The 24,716-nt window shown below is 39.6% G+C and overlaps 1 protein-coding gene across 7 annotated transcripts in view; it reads left to right on the top strand.

Annotated features, from left to right (window-relative positions):
* Positions 1 to 6,500: 6,500 nt before the first annotated feature.
* The window catches only part of AKAP9 (A-kinase anchoring protein 9), a 172,669-nt gene continuing 154,453 nt past the window's right edge, over positions 6,501 to 24,716 (top strand). For 6 of the 7 annotated variants that reach the window (XM_036247033.1, XM_036247035.1, XM_036247034.1 and 3 more), the window contains exon 1: positions 6,501 to 6,729. In XM_036247033.1, the coding sequence (XP_036102926.1) occupies positions 6,682 to 6,729 (48 nt within the window). In that variant the 5' untranslated portion in view covers positions 6,501 to 6,681. Of the gene's footprint in view, positions 6,730 to 22,850; positions 22,869 to 24,716 lie in introns of those variants that run through there. The other variant, XM_036247032.1, reaches the window with a different exon arrangement.

The following is a 24,716-nucleotide window of genomic DNA, read 5'->3' as shown; positions in this document are numbered from 1 at the left end:
ATTTAATTCCTCTGGGTGAAACAAGTATAGTATAGTATTCTCACTGTTAAGAAAGAAGGCAAGTCAACACTGAAAGAAGTGTAGCTTAATTTTGTGTTACACATGTTATAAACGGACAATCACTAGACTATAACTCCAGTGAGGGAAGACAAATATCATTTCCCTTTTCAATTCTGGTCCATTGGAAGTAACTTCCAGAATGTCTTTGTTGAGGCAGTGTTTGCACTCAGTAGGAAAGAACTAAGTGATTTATTTACAGTGACTTAATGAAAGTCTCCAGTGACCTTCACCTTACTAAATTCAGCAGTCATTTCTCAGTTCTCATCTTACTTAACCTATTAGCAGCAGTTGTCATAGTTTATCACTCCCTCCTCCTTCACTTTCTTCACTGGGCTACTGGATCCCCTTACCTAGCTAGTCACTGTTCTCAGTCTCATTTGCTGATTCCTCTCACCTTCCCTCCCATCTGAACTTGCCTCACTGGAGCAGCATGGTCCAATAGAAAAATAGCGTAAGCCACAAATGCAAACTACATATGTAATTTGAAATTTTCTAGTAGCTACATTTTTTTTTTTTTATCCTCACCCGAGGACATTTTTCCATCTTTTGTTCAGGTAGAGAGGGAGGCAGAGAAAGGAACAGAGAGAGAGAGAGAGAAACATCGACGTGAAAGGAACACATCGAGTGGCTGCCACCCGCACAACCGACCAGGGCCGGGGACAAACTGCAACCGAGGTACGCGCCCCTAGCGGGAACCGAACCCGGGTCTCTCAGGACCGCAGGCCTAAGCTCTAACCGCTGAACCAAACCAGCCAGGGCATAGCTACATTTTTTTAAAAAGTGAAAAGAGCCTGGCTGGTGTGACTCAGTGGTTGAGCGTTGACCCATGCACCAAGAGGTCGCCAGTTTGATTCCTGGTTGGGGCACATGTCCAGGTTGTGGGCCAAATACCCAGTGGGGGCATGCAGGAGGCGGCCAATCAATGTTCTCTCTCATTGATGTTTCTATCTCTCTCTCCCTTTCCCTTCCTCTCTCTAAAATCAATTAGAAATATATTTTTAAAAAAGTGAAAAGAGCCCTGGCTGGTTTGGCTCAGCGGTTGGAGCGTCGTCCTGCAGTCCAGAGAGACCTGGGTTCAGTTTCCTCTAAGGGCATGTGCCTTGGTTGCGGTTTGTTCCCAGCCCTGGTTGGGTCGTGCGGGTGGCAGCCACTCGATGTGTACCTTTCACGTGAATGTTTCTCTCTCTTTCTCTCTTCCTCTCTCTCCCTCCCACTCTATCTGAACAAGAAATAGAAAAATGTCCTCAAGTGAGGATAAAAAAAAAAAGTGAAAAGAAACTAGTGATGTTTATATATGTATATATAATTTAATCTACAATTTTAGCATTTCAAAATATGTTTAATATAAAATATTTAAAATCAATATGAGATATTAATTTATTGATTGATTTTAGAGAGAGAGGAAGGAAGAAAGAGGGAGAAAAAGAGAGAGAGAGAGTAAGAGAAACATCAATTTGTTCTTCCTCTTATTTATGCACTCATTGGTTTCTTCTTGTATGTGCTCTGACTGGAGATCAAACCAGCAACCTTGGTGTATTGGGACAAGGTTCTAACCAATTGAGCTACCCACTTAGGGCTAAAATATTTTAATTTTTCTGTCAGAAAGCATTCTATTGTTGCTCCGAGTTTAAGAATTGTCACTGCCAGAAAATCAACACTTTCAAAAACTCTGCATAGCCTTATTCAGCTTCTGAATCTGGACCTTTGTAGACATATCAACATAATTGTCTCCAATACAAACAAGTATTACACCCACGATTGAAAGATCAAGCTTAACCTCCAATTTCAATACTTGGCCTTGATTTAGAAAGCTCTTCAGGGCCATTGTTAATTCAGAAAGAGTGGCTTTCTCTAAGGGAAAAGCAATGATATCTATGGAGGTACTTCTTCATGGTGGACAATCATCATTAATATTAATGAGATAGTTTAAGTTCTTTTGTCTTAATTTAAATTTTCGAAATCCAATGTGGTAAACTAATGGCATATCTCAATTCGGACTAGCCATATTTCATGAGCTCAATAGGCAGCCACATAAGTCTAATGGCTGTTGTCCTGGACAGCATGTCCCTAATGATCTCATCTAAGCTTTTAACTTAAAATACCATCTAGTCTGGGCCAGTTTTGCTCAGTGGTTAGAGCATCGGCTGGAGGACTGAAGGGTTGTGAGTTCGATCCCCGACCCCAGTCAGAGCGCATGCTGGGGGCAATCAATTGATGTGTCTCTTTTACATCAATGTTTCTCTTGCTTTATTCCCCTCCCTCACTTCCACTCTCTCTAAAAGAAAAAAAAATCAATGGAAAAAATATCATCTATATGCCAAAAACATTGTAGTCAACCTTTATTCTTCTCTGTTTCAAACCTCATATTCAGTCTACAACTCCTGTGGCACTATTAGTTCCATGTCAAGATATATCCAGAATCTGACCTACTACCACTACCATGGTTTAAACTCCCATTAACTCTTGTCTGGATTATTGCAATAGCATCCAAACTGATCCCCCACAGCCCAGTCTTCTCATAGCAGCCAGATGTCCTTTAGTAATATAGCCAGACCATGTCACTCATCTGCTGAAAATTCTCCAATGGCTCCTGATCTCACTGAGAGAAAAAGTCAGTCTCTACAATGACCTTCAGACAACTACAAGATGTGGCCTCCTGTTACTTCTCTGACTTCATTTCTTACTATTCTCCTTACTCTTCTCTAGCCACCCTCCCTTCTTGTTTTCCTTTAACACAACAGTCATGTTCTAGCGTCAGGGTCTTTAAACTTTCTATATACCCATATTTACCCCTTTGGCTGATGCTCTCATCTTTTTCAAGTCATTGCTTAAAATCATCTTCTCAGGGAATGACTTGAATGATTGACTGAATGAATGAGTGACTGACATGACATGAATAGGTGTTATGAAGGGGCATCAGAGCATTAGTGCCATGTTTTCCCTTCTAACAGAAGTCAACACACAACTTTCAACATTTATTGGGCACCCATTGTATATAAAACAGATGTGTATGATTGGCTGGTCTTAGTGAAAGGAAACATTGAAATAATCTTGTTGCTTTAGAACAGCGATTTTCAACCTTTTTTTTTTTTTTTTTTTTTTTGAGAAAGTTTATTTTGAAAGTCACAGAGGTAGAAGTGAGCCATAGAAGGAATGGGCTCAGGAAACAAGTTACAGAGGCAAAAGAATGGTCCTTGGAGTTTAGAAGAAAAGAGAGTCAAGGAAAACTCACCTGGGAGAAGGGGGTAGGGAAAGGTGAGAGTATGTTCCATAGAAAGAGCCGCCAACCTTTTTCATCTCATGGAACACATAAACTAATTATTAAAATTCTGCAGTACACCAAAGAATATATTTTTTGCTGATCTGATGAAAAAATGTATAATTTTGATTGACTTACAAAAAAATGATAGTAATTACCTACTCTTTTTGCTCCAAAGTGATTTTGTAATTTGAATTTTTTTTAGAGAAAGAGGAAGGGAGAGATAGAAACATTGATGTGAGAGAGATACATGATCAGCTGCCTCCTGCAAGCCCCCTATTGGGGATCGAGCCCACAACCCAGGCATGTGCCCTGAGTCCATGGGACTATGAGCAACACCAACTGGGCTAAAGTGACTTTTTAAAAAATCAGGTGCCTATATTTGAATATAAGGATTTCAGGTACCAAGAATTAACCAATCGGACACAACCTTATTATGCAACATGACCAATAAGATGCAACTCTAATATATGGGACATATACTTATGGTTCAAGACAGGGCATTCACATCAGATGGCTATTGTTGTCTTGACTATAGTCATTTTGTTGTTGTTGTTAGTCCTCACCCAAGGATATTTTTTCATTGATTTTTAGATAGAGGGGAAGGGAGGTAGGGAGATAGATAGATAGATAGATAGATAGATAGATAGATAGATAGATAGAGATTGGTTGCCTCCCACATGACCCCAGGGATTAAACTTGCAACCCAGGTACGTGCCCTTGAACAGGAATCAACCTGAGACCCTTCAGCCTGCAGGCTCACGCTCTAATCGCTAAGCCAAAATGGCCAGGGCTGTAGTCATTTTTTAATTTGACATTCTAAGGGAAAAGAGGTCAGTGCCCCTGACTAAATAGTCAGGTATTGCATGTTTTAAAAATTCTTGCAGCAGCCTTGGCCAGTTTTCTCAGTGGTTAGAGCGTTGGCCCGCGGTCCAGAGAGATCTGGTTTTGGTTCCTGCCGAGGGCACATATCTCAGTTGCAGTTTGTCCCCAGCCCTGGTTGGGTCGTGCGGGAGGCAGCCACTCGATGTGTCCCTTTCACGTGATGTTTCTCTCTCTCTCTCTCTCTCTCTCTCTCTCTCTCTTCCTCTCCCTCCCACTCTATCTGAACAAAAATAGAAAAATGTCCTCAGGTGAGGATAAAAAAAAAAGTCTTGCAGCACACCGGTTGAAAATTGCTGCTTTAAAAGGTTCTTGAACATTTTCAGCACATACTGAAATAAATACCTCTTTCTTAGTTAATGAGAAAGCAATATCTATTAACAAACAGGAATATCTTGACAGATATTCTAGGGTATCCTCCTCGTAGGCAATCACAATCTGCAAACATAACCCCTCAATCCAGGTAGTATTTAAATCACTGCTCTATTATAGAACACTTGGTTCTAGTCCTAGTTTTATTCTTAGCTTGGTGGGCGACAGAATAAATCACTTTTCCTTTAATTATCTTAGTTCTTTTATTCCTATGACAACATGTTTAATCTCACCCACTTCCCAATTCAAGTTAAAATAAAAAAGACAATATAGATACTTGGGTGTTACAAGCTAATTAAGTAATGGAGTTTGAGAACAAAAATACTTTTTCAAATCGAAGAATTTCTAAACCAGGGCTACTTAAAACTAGTCTTCAGTTTGTGGTAGACTTAAGATCTTTAGTCTTTTCCTTTTTCTTTCTTAACCCAAATTTTCGCTTTACACCCTTTCTATGACTGAACGCATAGCTTATTTTAGTTCACACCTGGTAGCTTTTCAGTCCAACCTAGCTCAAAACAAAGGAGAAACATCATCAACTTGAGACATTAAAATGTGTAGTTCACCCCAGGAATGGAGTTGAGGGTAAACGGGTGGGGAGAAAAAAGGAGGCACTGAAGGAACAGATAAAAAAATGAAAGAGTAGTGTTTAATTTATTGAAATGGCTCAGTTCAATCCAACAAGTGTTTATTGGGTGCAAAGCACTCTGCTAGTCATGTCTCTGTCATCAAGAAGTGGGGCAGTATGAGATGAACTAAAAAGTGTACAGATTTATTAAAATATCATGCAGAGTCCTAAAGAAAATATAAGGAGAAAGAAAACTGACACTAATTGAGGACAATTTAATATACCAGGAGCAGTCACATATATTAACTCATATATATTAACAACCCTTTCAAAACTTCCAGGTAAACTCAGGGAGGACAGGTAACCTGTTCAAAGTCATTCAAGCTAGAAAGTTAAGAGTATACTGGCTTTGTCCCCAACCCAGGTTCCAAAGCCTAGGCTCCTTTCAGAACACCACTCTGCTAAGGGGAACCTCCAAGGAGGAGTGGGAGGGTTGTTAAGTTATAATGTTACGATTGCAATGGAGCGAACAAAGAAATCAGAAAAGCTATATGAGGCGTCGTGTGAGGTGGGCCTCAAGAATGGACCGGAGGCTGGGGGGTGGGGTGGGGGTGGGAGAGCCAGTGTGGGAAGAGGGAGGGACTTGTAGGTAACAAAGTGATGAGAGCTACTGGTTACTCTCCCAATTCTTCCAGTGGAGGAGTCAATCTAGGTTGAAAACTGACATCCTTTGGGTCCCCTTCCCCCACCCCCCAATCTTTTCCTTGGGGGCTTTTCATTGTTCAACAATTTTACCATTATGCACCTGTTATTTATTATTATTATTTTCTCCCATTTTTGTGTTTTCCACTTTTTTCCCTTTTATTGGATTTATTGGGGTGACGGTGGTTAACAAAATTATACAGGTTTCAGGTGCATAATTCTACACCAATTCATCTGTGCATTGTATTGTGTGTCTATCACCAGGCATCTGTCATTTTTGTAACTTAAAAAATATCAATGTCTTAAACGTGACCAGAGTCCCTTGGACGCTGTATGGGGGTCCGACCAGAGCCCCTGGCACACCCCCTCTCCCACCTCTTCGCCAGGCCGGCACCTGGGGAGCGGTCGTTCCCGGGGAGGGGGGCTCTCCCCCACAACCGGATTTTCGGCTGTGAGAGCCAGGGCGGAGGCCAGGTCGTGGAGGTCTCCGGACCCGCGCGGGGCTGCCGGGCCGGGGGAGGGGCGGGGCCGCGGGCGCACCTGCCTGGAGCGGCGGGCCCGCAGCGGCTGCGCGGACCGACGTGCTCCCTCCCCTCCACGCATCCGCCTCGCCGTGTGTTTACGTGGAGACGAAGATGGCGGCCGCGGGGACGGCGCTGCCCGTGCGCCCGAGGACCGTCAGCCACTGAGCGCGGAGACTGGTTCCACTCCGGGAGGGGGAGCGCCGGGCCCAGTCTTGCTCCCTGGGCCGCGGAGTTTGTGGTCCCACCTCCGTCTGAACCGACCTTTCTTCCTGCCCCCGACCTTCTCTCTGTCTTCCCCAGACTTCTCCGCAGAGGCCATGGAGGACGAGGAGAGGCAGAAGAAGCTGGAGTTCGGCAAAGCGAAGGTAAGAGCCGCAGGCTGCAGGGCCCGCGGCGGGAGGCGGTGGCTGGGAAGGGTGGGAGGGGGCCTGGGAAGAGCAGGTCTCTGCAGCCCGGTGCACTGCCTGGAGTGGGGTGCTGCAGGGTCTGCATTTCCCCCTCGCCATCGTCTCTCCTTTTTCCAATTAAAAAAGCCTGGTGTGACTACCCAGCAGATACTTCCGTGGTGATTGGTGGTGTGGCTTCTTTCTCGTGAATCCCCCAATAAAACCCCTCTTATACTGTATTGCTATAAACTGGTATTTATTGCTTCTAAATCCCCAGCCTTTCACTTTGGGGGGGCAGTTTTTTGGGTAGTGCAGCCATTGTGTTTTGAGGGTGGGGATTTAGGGCTTTTCTTTATTCGGTGGGGGATTTGTACGCTGATCATGATCTCGGCTTTCTTAGGTGGCACGCTGGCACTCTGGGTGTGTGATTGGCCTGTGACAGCTGTCTCATCAGTGGCTTGAGTGTGCCACAAGTGCCAGCTGTGAACTTTGCGCTAAGGGCGTTTTTGGAAGCATGGCTTTGTATGTTTGTGTTTGGAGGTCTTTGTCATGGCATGCGCTTTTGTGTTGTGTGGAATGTGAATGCAGTGTGTGAATGGAGCTTCTGGGGAGGAAAGGTTCCATGGTCTATAGAATTCCTGCTTTAAATCATTGAATTATCACTATGTCTTAGTGAGTCCTTGTGTGTGTGTTTAAAAAATAAAGCAAACAATACAAAATGATACACAGGTTTTCACGGGGCTTCATGACAAATTTGACATAGACGATATAAATTAAATAGCATTTTTAAAAAATTACATATTTGAGCCCTGGCCAGGTGGCTTGGTTGGTTGGAGCGTCGTCCGGTACTCCTAAACGTTGCAGGTTCGATTCCCGGTTGGGCGCCTATAGGAGATCCGATCGATGTTTCTCTCACATAATATTTCTCTCTCTCTTTCTCGCCTTTCTTCTCTAAAAATCAATAAAAATATATCCTCGGGTGAGGATTTTAAAAATTTTACATATTTGATTGTATCTTTTGGCTGATTTGAAAGGCCCCCTTCCTCCCTATAAACAAGTTGCATTTTATAGATTACATTGTAACTGTCTTATTAGAGATGATTGTTAGCAATCATACTTGGACCATAATTAAATAATAATTAAATTGTAATTCAATTAAACTATAATCTGGTTAACTGTTGTTGTTTTTTTCTCCTTTTTCTACCTACAAATGAGTAACAAAGGAGAAGTGGTCTATGAGTTCAGTAATAATTGAAGGGCCATACTGCAGAGATGTAGGAGTAGATGCTCAGCACAGCTTTCTTAAATGAATATGCATGTAAGCGGGCTTCGTATTTCTAAAATATTGTTGGCTTTCCCATAAGCCCCTTCAAAAGTTAAAGCTTAAGTGCTTGTATATTACCAGGTGGATTATATTACTTGAGGATCTATAAATGGAGGGAAAGGGAAATCAAGGCATCTTCAGAAATCCAAAGTTGTTTACATTTCTGCAACCTGAGGATCTGAGCAAATTGTATGAATCCAAGAAAGTGGAGATAAGGTATGCACCTCTTTCCAAAAGCACTGAAATTCTAATTAGACATTGTGTTTTTTACCTCAGAATTTTTACTCCTTGACCCCAGAAAAATCTTTTCTAAATATGTGTGAAGCAGCTCTGCAAAACGTACTTTACTTTGGATGACACATTTAATAATAGAGGATTTATTTAAATTGCTTTAATTTGGCAAAAAGGAATTCTAAGAGTTTCTTTGTGCATATGTATGTTCTTTGTCTTTCAAATTCTGCCTATGGGGTAAAAATCTCTTTAATATTCACGTTTATTGTAGAGTTGAGCCCAATTTTTACAGTCAGAAGTAAATCTGTGAGACTTGTAAAGCAAGGTTTTATTTGCTGGAGCATTAGTTATACCATACCATTTAAAAACACTGGGGCCCTGGCTGGTTTGGCTCAGCAGTTAGAGCGTCGGCCCGCGGACCAGAGAGTCCCGGGTTCGGTTTCAGCTAAGTACATGAACCTCCGTGCCAGTTCGTCCCCACCTCGGTTGGGGTGGTTGGGGTCGTTTGGGTGGCAGCCACTCCATGTTTCTTTCTTCCTCCCTCTCTCCCTTCCCCTCTATCTGAAGATAAATGCAAAAATGTCCTCCGGTGAGGATAACAAATAAAAATAAAAACACTGGGAACAACCCTCAAAGACAATATTAGGATAATTGTTTTATAAACTATATCATGTGTGATGGGTTATTATGCAGCATTAAGATTATGAAGACTGATAGGAACATGGAAGATACAAATAAAACAGCATCATCAAAAATAGTACATACATTATTTCATTTGTATAAATGTGTGCTTTTTAGATTAGGACTTTAAAAGTTTGTATTGTAAATGTAAAGTCATTCAGCAAACCTATGTTGAACTTTTCTTTTATAGAAGAAATACAGAGGTGGTGACAGTCTTTGTTCTCAAGTTCCTCATGGTTTAGTGGGAGAGACGGACACTGGGTAATAAGTACAAAGAGTGGAGGAGGTATAGTAGGATTTGAGGTGAATTTTTCATTTGTTAAAATGTGTTAAATGCTGCTACACTATTTTCAAAGCTTTTACAAAGAAGTCTCTTAATATTGATATTAATGTAGCCTAGCATAGTGCCTATCAAATAGTAGATAATGAATATTTCTTAATGAATGAGTGAGCAGCATGACTGAGTTTTTAATGGGTGCTGCTTTACTAGCATGTTGTAATTTAATAATTCTCTTAATTGTAAGTAATCCAAAATTCTCTTAATTGGAAGTCTCTTATTGTTGGCATCAGAAATAAAATGATTATTTCCAAAATCTTAAATGTCTTGTTTTTTTGGACTTAAATATTGTATTTGATAACTTGGTTTTACAAACCACACTTTAAAAAAAATTTTTTTCCCTTTATTGCTTTTAGAGAGAGAGGAAGGGAGAGGGAGAGAGAGGTAGAAACATCAATGAGAGAGAATCATCGATTGGCCATCTCCTATATTCCCCCAACTGGGGACTGGGCACACAATCTGGGCATGTGCCCCCACCAGGAATCAAACCGGCGACCTCTTGGTGCATGGGTGGACGCTCAACCAGTGAGCCACACCGGCCGGGCATAAACTACAACTTCTTAAATTTTTTTCTTGGTGTTTGATAAGCTCCTCACTGAAAATTTTTCTTTCTGTATCTAGACCTTATAAATGATCATTTTTTAAATGACTTGTCTTATATACAGTATAGTATACTTTAAAAAGTGTTATATACCAACCAAAGTCTATAATGGTAGGAGAATAAATTTTGGTATATGTAGCCATTGAAATAATTCTACAAAGACTATTTGAGTTGGAATGCCCATAAATAATGTGAGGTTAATCAAAAAATGTTACCAAAAAGAGTGTATGTTCATTTTTATATATGAAGACACCTGTAAGAAAAAGTCCACCAAGATGTAAATGATAGTTATCTCTGGGTGGTGGGTTATAGGCAATTTATTATTATTATTTTTATTTGTTTATTGAATCCTCACCAGAGGACATTTTTGCATTTATCTTCAGATAAAGCTGGAGGGAGGGAGAGAGAGAAACATTGATGTGAGAGAGACATGACCGCACATGACCCCAACTAGGGCCAGGGACAAACTGCAACCAAGGTACGTGTCCTTAGCGGGAACCGAACCCGGGACTCTCTAGTCCACGGGCCGATACTCTAACCACTGAGCAAAACCGGATAGGGTGACCCAGCTGCAACCCTTCCCATGCCTTGACCAGGAATTGAACTGGGATCTCTCAGTTCATGGAACCATGCTCAGTCTACTGAGCCACACCAGCTGGTAGTTATAGGCAGTTTAAATAATATATACAATTCTAGCATTTCCAAATTCTCTACAATATATTTCTTTTATGATTTGTAAAATAATGTTTAAATACCATTTAAAAAAAAAAGTTGCCTGGTCGGTATGGTTCAGTGGTTAAGTGTTGACCCATGTACCAAGAGGTCACTGGTTAGATTCCCAGTCAGGGCACATGCCCAGGTTGTGGGTCCAGTCTCCAACTGGGGGTGTGCAGGAGGCCGCCAATCGATGTTCTCTCTCATTGATGTTTCTATCTCTTTCCCTCTTCCTTCCTCTCTCTCTAAAAATCAATAAAGGAAAAAAAATCTTATCAGATGTAGTATGTTGAAGAACATGTTATACAGAATAGGAAAATGAGGCACAGAATAACTAGATTTCCTAAGGGCCCCTTACTTTAACATAGTCCTGGAACTGTAACTCTTTTTTTTAAATCCTCACCCGAGGATATGTTTATTGATTTTAGAGAGAGAAGAAGAGGGAGAAAAAAAGGGAGAGGGAGAGGGGTAGAAAAGGAGAGAAAGAGAAACCAATCAGTTGCCTTCCACATGTGCCCTGACGGATCAAACCTGCAATCTAGTTATGTGCCCTGACTGGGAATCACACCCTTTTGGTGTATGGGACAACTTTCCAATCAATTGAGCTGGGGCTGTAATTCTTATTTTATTGTTGCTTGTATTATATAGTTGGGATTCTATACAAGTAGACATTTCTGGTATTTTTCTTGCTGCCAGTTTTCATTGCCATGAACATGCTCATCTTGCCTTTGTCCTTCTCATCTACCTCTGCCCTTAACTTGCGATTTTAGATGTACGAAACTAGAGAATCCAGTAACTGAGTTAGATAAAATGGTTTGTAAAAATCAAGGGCCAGTGTATCTCCAGATATTTGATTTCCTGGGGACCAAAGGCAATCCAACTGAGAGCTACTACGTTATAGATTAGTTTAAAACAGTTCACATTACCCCAGACTGATTTATTCAATTTCCCACCTTATTTTAAGATGATATTCTCTGATATTGTTTTATGTTCAAGCTGAGTTTTAACAAGATTTCAATAAAGACTTCCTCTAAACTTTCCTATTAAAAAAAAAAAAAATTGCCCTGGCCGGTTTACTCAGTGGTTAGAGCATCGGCCTGTGGTCCAGAGAGACCCGGGTTTGGTTCCCGCTAAGGGTACGTACCTCGGTTGCAGTTTGTCCCTGGCCCTGGATGGGTCGTGCTGGTGGCAACCACTAGATGCGTCCCTTTCACGTCGATGTTTCTGTCTCTTTCTCTTCCTCTCTCTTTCTTCCTCTCTCTCTCTGCCACTCTATCTGAACAAAAAATGGAAAAATGTCCTCAGGTGAGGATTTAAAAAAAAAAAAGTCAAGGGCCAGTGGAGCCTGGTGAATGGGCTTTATGACAGTTTAGTTTTGCTGTTGCTGTTGGTTTTTTGGTTTGCTGTTAGGTTCTCAGTTACTTCCTCAGTGTTGATATTGCAAGAAGCCTCACCCATGGAGATGTGAGGCATTACTGCATTATTAAGTAAATATTTTTATAGCCTGGCTCACCCCATTTACTAGATGCTGACAGGGACAGCATGACACAGGCTGTACTTGTGTTGAACCAAACTATTCCTAACTCCACTTTAAATGATTTAATTTTTTTCCAAGTAAAATTATTTGCAATATTATGTAAAGAAAATATTGTAATATTAGCAAACAAAATTAGAAGACAGTGTGTATTTAGTATAAAATTATTATTCCTGTATATTCACATTAGGTATAATTTTTAATATTCTGTTTATATTTTTTAATATTCTAATGTAGCAGAATTCAATAAAACCAAAGTTTTGCACCAGTTATTCAGCATATATATAATAGACATTAGTTATTCAGCATGTATATAATTCAGCATATATATAATATATATATTATCAGCAGATAATATATATTATCAGCATTATTTGATAAATATTAACATTTTTTAGGGTACTGACTGACAAACCTCAGAAGGAGGGTCAGGGGGCAGGGGATGGAAGAGATAAACTACAGAACTTATATGCATGTATGCATAACCATGGACATAGACAACAATGCTGGGGACGGGTATGGGGGCGGAATGGGGAGGAGGGGGTCAATGGGGGAAAAAGGAGAAACATTTGTAACAATAAAGTAATTAAAAATTTTTTTTTGCCTATTATATTCAGTAAGTAGTAACTATATGATTTTTATTTAATGAGCATTTTCAGTTTGAAAGGGGTGCCAGTTTTATGCTAAAAGAACAGTGCTCTTTGCAAGCTATGTATTAGGTTATTAGTAACATGACTTTTCAAGTACTGATAGACAAAGTTAGTTAGGGTGTAAAATTGTTCTTTGCATATTTCAGATACACTGCTCCACCACTATGAAAGTTGCTCTACACTGGTTTCTTTTCAACTTTCTAGTATTTTTATTCTTATATGTGACATAGCTTACCTAGCTTTCAAAGTGGATACAGCAGTTTGATAGCTTTATCAACATTTATTGCAACAGTGGTGTATTGTCTATGACTTAAAAACTAATTCATGACCTTCAGGCTTTGTTGGAGAAAACACACATGATTTTAAGATTATAAGCTTTAAGAGAGATAATATGGAGGAAAGAATGGAGAGAACAGGCTTCTTGAAGTATATAGTATTGAAGAAAGGTTTCTAAGGCAAATCCAAGAAATGGCAATAACAGGGATAGGGAAGTGATTGGGTAAAAGAGCCTTAAGATCCAATAAAGAGAGACTTAGCAAGGAGGTCTGTGGTGTCCTGTCAGTGAAACTCAAAGTTGAATGAACACATGGAAAAGAGGAAATAAAAAGATTGGCTATATTCAAGTGACTGGAATACGACAAAACTGGGGAAAAAAAGTATTTTCAAACAAAGACACTTGTTATATTTATATATAAAAATTTTGTAATGAGTTCTAAATGATTACGGCAAAATATTTATCTATTATAAACTACTGATTATTGAGATAAAAATGAATTTCTAATATGGAAGCTAGAAAACATTCTCATATTAAATTGTTAAGGAATACTATATTTATTTCTCAAGATTCCACTGAAATTGAAATTAGGCATCTTTCATTGGTCAGCATAATTTTTAAAACTTTAATTTGTAAAAGCTTAAGAAATTTTAAAAGTTTATTTATAAAGGTAGTTTTGCATCATGTGTGTGTTTATAATACTGGTTTTTGGCGGACTAGAAAAGGCACAAGGACTTTGGAGACATTTATTTGCTTATTTGTTCAACTGACATTTTTGAACGCCTACAACTGCAGCAATGGACTTTTACTTAGCACGCATATATTTCAGTGATCACAATTTCTGTGCCTTATTGTTTTGGGGAATAATCCTGTCATAGTACATGTATCTCAACAGGTGTTTGTAAGAATAAATGAGATAATAATTGATAGCTTTTGTGTTCTTCTGGTGTGAGATATAAAGAAGCTATGATTTTTTTTAAAAATTGAGGTGAAATTTATATAACAAAAATTAACTATCTCAAAATGAACAATTCAGTGGCATTTAGTACATATGTATATATACAGCATTGTGCAACCACCATTTCCGTATAGTTTCAAAACATTTTTATCATCCCAGAATAAAACCCTGTGCCCATTAAGCAGTTACTTTTCATTCCTCCTCTGCCTAGCAGCCACCAGTCTGTTTTCTGTTTCTGTGGGTTTACCTATTCTAGATACTTTAAATAAGCAGAATCATAATATTTGGCCCTTAGTGTCTTTTTTTTTTTTTCCAATTCTCACCCGAGGACATTTTTTTTTTTAATTTATTTTTCTTCAGATAAATTGGAGGGAGAGAAACATCAATGTGACAGGGACACATTGACTAGTTGCCTCCTGCACATCTCTGACCAGGGCCAGGGATGAACTGCAACTGAGGTACATGCCCTTTACCAGAATAGAACCCGTGACTCATTGGTCCATGGACCGACACTCGAACCACTGAGTCAAACTGGCCAGGGCCTTAGTGTCTTTTTTGTTCACTTAGAGTAATGTTTTTGAGGATCATCCATGTTGTAGTATATATCAGTACTTTATTACCTTTTATGGCTGAATAATACTCCATTGTTTGTATATACCACATTTTGTTTATTTATTCATTGATGGGCGTTTGAGTTGTTTCCACCTTTTGGCTATTTTGAATAGTGCTACTATGAATATTTATATATAAGTATTTGAGGACCTGTTTTTATTTCTCTTGGGTATATACTTTGGAATAGAATTGCTGGATCATATGGGAATTCTGTGTTTTTTGAGGAACTGCCAAACTTTTTTCATAGTGACTCACTATTTTACATTCCCACCAGCTCTGTGTAAGGGTTCCAATTTCTCCATATCCTCACCAACACTTGTTTTTTGCTTTTTTATTATAGCTATTCTAGTGGGTGAGAAGTGATATTTTATTGTGATTTTGATTGGTAATTTTCTAATGACTAAGAATGTCGAGTTTCTGTTCATGTTCCTATTGGCCATTTATCTGTCTTTGGAGAAATGTCTATTCAAATCCTTTGCCCATTTTTTATTTACTTATTAAATTTTTTATTTATTAATTTGTTTTTGTTACAAATGTTTCTCATTTTTCCCCCATTGACACTTTCCTCCCCTTCCCCCCATGCCCCATCCCCAACTTTGTTGTCTATGTTCCTTGGTCATGTATACATCCTTTGCCCATTTTTTAAAAAAAAATTATTGATTTTAAAGAGAGAGAGAAAGAGAAAAAGAAACATCAATTTGTTGTTCCATTTGTTTATGCATTTATTGGTCGATTCTTTTTTTATCCTCACCCGAGGACATTTTTCCATTTTTTGCTCAGGTAGAGTGGGGGGGGGGAGGAACAGAGAGAGAGAGAGCAACATCGATGTGAAAGGGACACATAGAGTGGCTGCCACCCGCACAACTGACCAGGGCCAGGGACAAACTGCAACCGAGGTACATGCCCTTAGCGGGAACCGAACCCGGGTCTCTCAGGACCGCAGGCCGACGCTCTAACCGCTGAGCCAAACCGGCCATCCCGAGGACATTTTTGCATTTATCTTCAGATAGAGCGGGAGTGAGAAAGGGGGGAGAAGAGAGAGAGAGAAACATCGATGTGAGAGAGACACATATAGTGACTGCCACCCACACAACCCCAACCAGGCCAGGGCCAAACTGCAACGAAGGTATGTGCCCTTAGTGGGAACCAAACCCGGCACTCTACAGTCCACAGGTCGACTCTCTTAACTGCTGAGCCAAACCGGCCAGGGCTATTAGTCGATTCTTGTATGTGCCCTGACTGGGAATCAAACCCACAACCTTGGAATGCAGGGGACAATGCTCTAACCAACTGAGCTACCTGGCCAGGGCCATCCTTTGCCTGTTTTTTTAATTGGGTTGTTACCAACTTCTTTTACATACTATTAATATTATTTATTACAAATATATTTATATTTCCATATACAGAGAAAGAATGAAAACACATGTACTCAGGCAGGTATGAGAGAGGGGCAGACAGTGAGAGAGACACACATCTCCAGTAGGATTATCTTTCATCTTGGTATTTTTTTTTTATAAGGCCTTTGGGGTTCTGTCCAAATATAAACTGTTGCTTCCTTTGAATAATAGGTTTTTGGCAAGTTGATTAGAGTATGGTGCTAAAGTTTGATTTCTGTGTGGGCCAGTGAGTCATTCCATTCCATGGCCAGCTGTTTTACAAGTACATGCAGTTGGTCCAAGGGGCACCTGTTAGGTTTTGGCGTGATCATTACCAGTACATTTTCACTGTGGGAAAAAATAACCCAGTCTTTTCAGTAGCAAAAAGGCCTGTCATTTTCATATGTGAACATTATAGGTCTATACTGTTAACTCACTACTGTAAGACCGTTTTTTTGTTGTCATATTGTCTTCCTTTTCCTTCTAGTATTTTTGTGGTAGTGGTCACCAAAATATAACTTAAGATATGTAATGCTTGTTTAGGTATGCTTCATAAAACTTTGGTTGATTTGTACATGTATTTAATCCTATTTGAAAACAGCATCATTCCAGAGGTAGTTTTGCCTAGGTTATTTATTTATTTTTTTTATCCTCACCCAAGGACATTTTTCCTTTTTTTGTTCAGGTAGAATGGGAGGGAGAGAGAGGAACAGAGAGAGAGAGAAACATCGATGTGAAAGGAACACATCGAGTGGTTGCCACCCGCACAACCGACCAGGGCCGGGGACAAACTGCAACCGAGGTACGCGCCCCCAGCGGGAACCGAACCCGGGTCTCTCAGGACCGCAGGCCGACGCTCCAGGTGGACGCTCTAACCGCTGAGCCAAACCGGCCAGGGCCACTAAGATTTTTATGTGGTCTAAAAGTTTCTCTGTAAGTCTAACTTTTTCCTTTTCACAGAGATTAGGCTGTATTTATTCCTCAAGGGTCTCATTTTTATTTCAATTAATGTTGCCTTTATTGTTTCCCCAGAGAAGATAGGGACAAGGACCAACTAAAAATATTACTATCCATATTTATCAAGAACCAAATTTAGTGTTTGAAAGTGTGTGAGGAAGATGCAGGTGATGCAGTGGACATGGGGCAGTGATCTCAGCTAATTACCACAACATTTATGGTCTGTTGACCGTGTATGCATATGTTGATTTTGTAAGTACAATAAGAAAGGCAGGCTCTAAAGGGCAAGGTAGTAGTAAATGTGTAAAAATTGCATTTACAAATATCTGCTGGAGTTTACATATAAAAGAATGGGTTTTGACTGAAAGTTATAGAAACTATTTTCTATTTATAGACAACTTAAAAATATTAGAAATATTTTTATGTAAAATCTTTTACAGTATTTGCCAAATTTTAATGTACATAAATTCCTTTTTGTAAAGGAAATACATGTTTGAGCATTTCTACTCTGTGACTTCCCTTCAACAAGAGAACTCACTTTTCCATTTCAGCCAATAGCAATTTTTGTTTTAATCCTCACCCAAGGACATTTTTCCATTTTTTGTTCAGATAGAGTGGGAGGAAGGGAGGAAAGGGGGGGGGGAGAAAGAGAGAGAGAGAACAACATCGATGTGAAAGGGACACATCGAGTGGCTGCCACCCACAGGACCAACCAGGGCCGGGGACAAACTGCAACCAAGGTACATGCCCTTAGCGGGAACCGAACCCGGGTCTCTCTGGACCACAGGCCGATGCTCTAATTGCTGAGCCAAACTGGCCAGGGCTCAACCAATAGCAATTTTTACAGTACAGTTTGAGAAATAGAAAATAATTTGCGATTTTTTTTAATTAATAAATTTTTTTTTCATTCAAAGGGTAAAATACAATATAAGTTATTTTATTTTATTTATTTATTTTATCCTTACCCAAGGACATTTTTGCATTTATCTTCAGACAGAGCAGGAGGGAGAGAGAGAGGAAGAGAGAGAGGGGAAACATCGACGTGAGAGAGACACATTGAGTGGTTGCCCACCCACACGACCACAACTGGGGCCAGGGACAAACTGCAACCAAGGCAGTGTCCTTAGCGGGAACCAAACCCGGGTCTCTCTGGTCCTCAGGCCGATGCTCTAACCGCTGAGCCAAACCCGCCAGGACTGTGCACTAACTTTTATTTTGTTTCTCACACCTCAGTGATGTGATAGGGTAGCCTAGACTAAAACATCCTATTGTTAGGACCATATATTTTAACTCATGTCTAGCACAGTACCTGGCACATAGTAAACACTCAAATGAATGCTCAAGAAACATAATAGAGTTGGCCAGGTTGCTCAGTTGTAGTGTTATCCTGTACACCAGAAGGCTGTGGGTTCAATTTCTAGTCAGGGCACATACCTAAATTGTGGGTTCAATCCCCCATCAGGTATGTACTAGAGCATGTACTGGGGCATGTACAGGAGGCAACTGACTGATGTTGTTTTTTCACATCAATGTTTTTCTTTCCTCCCCCCTTTATCTCTCTCCCTTTCTCTCTAAAAATCAATAAACATGTCCTCTAGTGAGGATTAAACAAAAGAAGCAACAGATTTCAATTAGCAGTTTTTTTGCAGTGACATTATAAAAACTTGGCATGTTTTTATACAGCATTTTAAAAAGTCCTTGTTTTATTGAGAATGATCATTTATAAAGTTAAAAATACTGAGTTTAAGAAATAAATTACCAATCATTTTTATTTAGTTATTTATTCACATTCTAGTCAGCGTAAGATTTTTGCTTGAGATCTGTTTTAGTTTTGAAATACAAGTATGTGTGAAATACAAGTATAATCTTTCTAGTAAATCTTGCAACTGTTTCCGTGCCTACATATGTTAACATTTTTATCATTGGCTTTCAAATGACAAACACAGATGGCTGTAGTATGTTTTCCAGCATGTTTTAGACTAAATGTTTTCCCAGTAATTTAAAGTGTATCATTTCATTATCAAATAATTAGTTGAGTAGTTTCTGTTATTTGCTTATCTATTATCTTGCCATTTTATAGATTTATAGTAAAAATAGTTTAAACAGCTATAAGAAATTAGATTTATGATATAATCTTTTTCCCTCTCTCTTTAATAACGCATAATTCTCGCTAAAAAGCTGTTGTGGCCCTGGCCAGTTTGACTCAGAGGTTAGAGCATCAGCCCGCTGACCAGAGAGTTCCAGGTTTGGTTCCCGCTAAGGGCACATACCTTGGTTGCAGTTTGTCCCCAGTCCTGGTTGGGGTCGTGTGGGTGGCAGCCAGTCAATGTCTCTCTCTCACATTGATGTTTCTCTCTTGCTTTCTTACCCCCTCTCTCCCTCCCATTCTATCTGAAGATAAATGCAAAGGGGGGAAAAAAAAGCTATTGTGGGCAGTATTTTTGAGAATTTAATTTTGTCTTGTTTTATTCCGGGGGGGTGGGGCAGGGGTTGGTTGGGGCTTATTGGAGGAGAGAGATTATGGTGAGAGGGATTATTTTGTATTTTAATACATATAATTGCTAATTTTAATTCTGAGACCATGGAACCTTTTTATATAGTAGAATTAAATATGCCTATTATAGAATCTTAATTCTCAGGTTCTGTGGAATAGTACTTAAAATAATTACTTAGTGGTGACTTTAAAAGATAAATTATTTGTTTTTCACTCAACATGTATTTATCAAATACTGTTTTAGCCTTTGAAAATGTAGCAGTTACCCTTATAAATTTTACCTTCTGGTTAATTGTTCTGAAAAAATAATATTCATGTAATCAGTAGCAAACGTAAATCAAAGTCTTGGTAATTTTATGCCCTTAGAGGTGATTTATTCGGAACACAAAATAGAACCATTCTACTTTGTATTCTGTTTGTATCTATGATTAAATTTTCACTTGTGTTTATTTAGTAATGGATACTGTTGTCTCAGAGTTTTGTTTTGTTTTTATTTAAACTTTTTATAATGCAGTTTTAGTTTTCTCCTTTGTTATGTTTGTACATATAAATAAGTATTAAATGTAAGTAATATATATAACCTAACAGAGTTAACAGAACCTTCATCTTTGTCCTGATACCCTCTGCTGTCTGAATATTTATTTTCTAATACGGATAACATGGGCATAAATATCAAGTGTCATTATTAATATTTTTCTTGGTTTTTGCATTCTCTCTGAGGGATTTTTTATAAAATCGTGTGCCTAGACTTTGAATTCTATTTACAGATAATGCATAATGGTGTTTCAGTTGTTTTATTTTTAAGAATGAATCTGCTATCCTCAAAGTAGTTTAAGTGCATTCCAGCAGCTTAATAACGTGCAAATAGAGGCAACTGGTGTTGCATCTGTTCCTTAAGTAGACGTGAGGCAGAATAACTGGCTAGTTGCTAAATAACTGGGAAAAAAATTTTAAATGTGATGTATTTGTATATTCTACGAAGTCAGTGATTAGATAGTTCTGAGTTATGAATTAGACTTTCTTATTAATTAACACTATATACTTTTCTTCATCTATAGCAGACAGAATAAGGATAAAATATGCTATGTGTTATGGTATAGGTTCTGCTATTTGTCACTTATTTTAATAGTTAATGATATCAACATCATTATTAAGACTGCTTTAATGCCTTATGTCATAAGAAATTTAATGGCCATCTTTGTAATTGGTCCAATTTATATTTGTAGAATAATTTACTAATAGTATATTTCCTCTTTTTAAGGCACAAGGGGCTTAAAGTCGGCCCTCATTTATCGCAGTTAATCAGTTCCAGACTCTACCTCAGTAAATGAATTTCCGTGAAGTAGGATTCTTTAATTATAAATCAAATATTTTCTCAATTAGAGCATAGAAAATCTATTTACGACCTTCTAAATACTTTTTTAAAACATTATTAGAGCCCTCTAGACATGAAATAACACCCTTAGTCACCATTACACTCGTATTACTCAATATATTAGACAAAATAAGAGAAAATAAGACATATTAGACATTACAAATATCAAATTATTATTGTACATTTAATCACACACACACACACACAGTTCTTACACACAACCACTAACTTATGAAAATAGCGCAACTTGTTTGGTGCTGAAGCAATGAAGATGAAGAGATGTACTGCACGGCAAAGGAGCAAGGTTACTGCTCCTCTGAAGGCACAACCTCAGTAGGAGAGTCTTCAGGTGGTGCAGTATATTCAGCAGGTGCATTGTTGTCTTCTTCCACTGAAGGAATACTAGGAGTAGGCAGTGGATGTCTGGGTGTGCGGCTGAAGAACATTGTGATAGGCAGTTGCTGGCACTGTCTTTTCAAATGCGTGAGGAGGCTTTTGTAGGGTTCTATTGCTCCATCAAGTGCATTCTGGAACCACAATGCACACATCATTTGTGGGTCCCATTTGCCAGTTATGTTCTGTACTACCTTAATCTCATGACTTGCAAGAGGCACCCAAGTGTAAAGCCAACTTCCTCCTCCTGACCCCCAGGAACCTCTGGCTGCTCTTCCTCCCCTTCACTCACAAACTTAGTCATTTCCAGATCCTCATCAGTTAAGGGATCCGAATGTGTCTCCAGCAGCTCATCCACATCAGCGGGGGTCATATCCGTGAAACCTTCTCCTCCCAGCATCTGGGCTAGCCTAACTGCCTTACCTACCGCCGAGTTGCTTATATCCTCTGGGGTGAATCCTCTGTAGTCTTGGACAATTTCAGGCCACAACATCTTCCAGCTGGCCTTCACGGTCTCCGTCTTTATGTCCTTCGGCATGGCGTGGATGTTCTTCAGACAGGTTGTGATGGTATACTGTCACCGGTACTCCTTCAGCAAGAAGTTCTCCTCAAGGTCCATGCCTTCAATGAGGTGCTGCAGGGTATTTCGTGTGTAGAGGGCCTTGAATGTGCAAATAATGCCTTGATCCATGGGCTAGATCGGTGAAGTGGTGTTGGGAGGAAGGAACTTGATCCGCACTGTCATAGGATAGGTCTTGCGCATGACCTCCAGCATTGTCCATGAGGAGAAGGACATTAAACTCGAGTCCCTTCTCCGCAAGATACAGCTTGACTTGGGGGATGAAGCACTCGTGGAACCAGTCCGATGACAGCTGCTTCGTGATCCAGCCCTTGTCGTCGTGCATCCAGTGCACTGGCAGCAGGTTCTTATTTTTATTCTTCAGGGCCCTAGGGTTCTTGGCCTTGTAGATAAGGCATTTCTGTACATAACGATGGTCATGCGATCCTTAGAAGCCACAGACCTTGGCCTTATCCTTGAAAATGAATGTCTGGGAAGGCATTCTTTTCCAGAATAGTCCTGTTTCGTCCACATTAAACACCTGTTTTGGATGATACTCGCCCTCAAGGATCTTCTGGAACGTGTTGTTCATGTGGTTCTCTGCTGTAGGCTGGTCAGCAGAGGCAGCTTCTCCATGGAGAACGACACTCTTCAGATGATACCTCTTCTGGGACTTATTGAACCAACCCTTGCTCTCCGTGAAATCCATGAACGTGCAGAAGAGGGTCCTGGTTGAGGTTCATCCACCATAAAGTGCTGATAGAGCTGCCTCAACTTCTTCTGGATGACCAGCGAATTCAACAGAATGTTTTGTGGCTGTCCCTGATCCAAATGGGTAGGGCAGACTCCATTTTCACTATGAACTTATTATGACTTGTCACGACGCACTTTGCTTCCTTGTTGAAAGAGACAGTAGCAATTGCATGGATGTTTTTCTCATCTTTATGGATGGAACAAACGGTAGACTCATTCAAGTCGTAATGGTGGGCAACCTCCACGATTTTCTTGCCATCTTTGACCATATCCAAGTTGTACCTTTTCCTGGATGGTAAGCATCTTCCTCTGGCACTTAGTTTCATCGTCAGAAGGCTTAGAAGCAGCAGCACGTTTAGGAGCCATCATGGGGCTTAGATAAAAGTTCTCAGATATCACAAACACTTAAAAGAGCAAAGATGCTTCTGATGTGTAGCAATGTAGAAGCATGTAGGAGAGAAATGAACTTGCATGAGGCTGAGCCAATCAATGGCCAGGATAGTAAGAGGATAGGATAGCCAATCAGTGAACCAGCACGCTCTGATTGGCTTGGTTTCACCACACCCGATTTTTTTGGAAAAAAGTTACTGCCCACACACAAGGAGTGGTTGAGTGGTTGCACCTGGTGTTGGAGGATTTGTGGGGGTGCTTGAATACATAGGCCTACAGTCTATACGTACAGTAATTTTAATTTTAATACAGGGGTGTATAATTGACTCAGACAACTGAGTGCACGCTGTATCATTTTCATGGTCTCGATCAACTTTTTAATGAATATATTTGAAAAAACCATGATAGAGTGAAGCCGCAAAAGTCGAAGCGTGAAGTGGTGAGGGACGACTGTATACCTGTTCTCATGCTTTTGTTTCTCTTCTTTATAGTTAAGAGCTCAAACTAATTTTAGGAATCGGTGGTTAGTAGTTGCTTCAGATATGTAAAATTTTAAAAATTTATTACATAAAATATTAAATGAATATTTTCAAGTGAATATAAAGAAAAATACCTGTAGCCCTGGCTGGTTTGGGTCAGCAGTTAGAGCGTCAGCCTGCGGTCCAGAGAGACCCGGGTTCAGTTCCCGCTAAGGGCACATATCTGGGTTGCAGTTTGTCCCCGGCCCTGGCTGGGTCGTGCAAGTGACAGCCACTTGATGTGTACCTTTCACGTTGATGTTTCTCTCTCTCTCTCTCTCTTCCTCTCTCTCCCTCCCACTCTGTCTGAACAGAAAATGGAAAAATGTCCTCGGGTGAGGATAAAAAAAAAAAACCTATAATCTCAAATCCAGAGATATACCAAAGTTATTATGATTATATTGTTCCAGAATTTACCTATGCCTATGTATGTTATGTTATTAAAATTCGAGCGAGTTAGAATGAATTGATGAAGCCTGTGAGCCTGAAACCTGCCTTGTCTTTGTTACGAGATGCACATACTTTTTCTTTTATTAAGAAAAAGAATACATTGCAATATTATTTTATAATTACTACTGTGTCATAAACATCTTTATTATGAATAATAGTTTGCATTAATATTATTTTGAGTTAATCCAGTGTTACCCAAAGTATGTAATAAATACTTCTGATTTTAGTGACAGATATTTTAGGTGATATCCTAATCCAGTATTAAATAACACTGGTATAGTATTGTGAAAACATCACTACCTTTCTAGATTCCTTTTAAGTTCATCTGCTAATGGCAGACCAAAAGTCTGTTTGATGCTCATATATCTTTTATACCTTTCTTACACTTGCCTATTTCTTTTATAAACTTAAGCAGTAATATCTAAAAACTTTTTTTTTCTTAATTGATTTTAGAGAGAGAGGAAGGGAGAGGGACAGAGAGCTAGAAACATCAATGAGAGAGAACATCGATTGGCTGCCTCCTGCTTGCCCTATAACCTGGGCTTGTGCCCCAACTGGGAATCAAACCAATGACCCCTTGATGCATGGGTCGATGTTCAACCAACTGAACCAAACCAGCCAGGCTAACTAAAATTTTAATAATGTAATTTTATTTTCCACTATATTTGTTTCTGTTTACTATTTTGTTAACGAAATCACAAGTGCCCTGGCTGGTTTTGCCTTGCTCAATGGTTAGAGCATAGGCCTGCAGATCAGAAAGAAATCACAAGTGATACTGGCTATTA

Source organism: Molossus molossus, unplaced genomic scaffold, assembly GCF_014108415.1.
Source record: "Molossus molossus isolate mMolMol1 unplaced genomic scaffold, mMolMol1.p scaffold_m16_p_7, whole genome shotgun sequence".
Classification (NCBI taxonomy): domain Eukaryota; kingdom Metazoa; phylum Chordata; class Mammalia; order Chiroptera; family Molossidae; genus Molossus; species Molossus molossus.
This window is presented reverse-complemented; position numbering and strand designations above follow the sequence as displayed.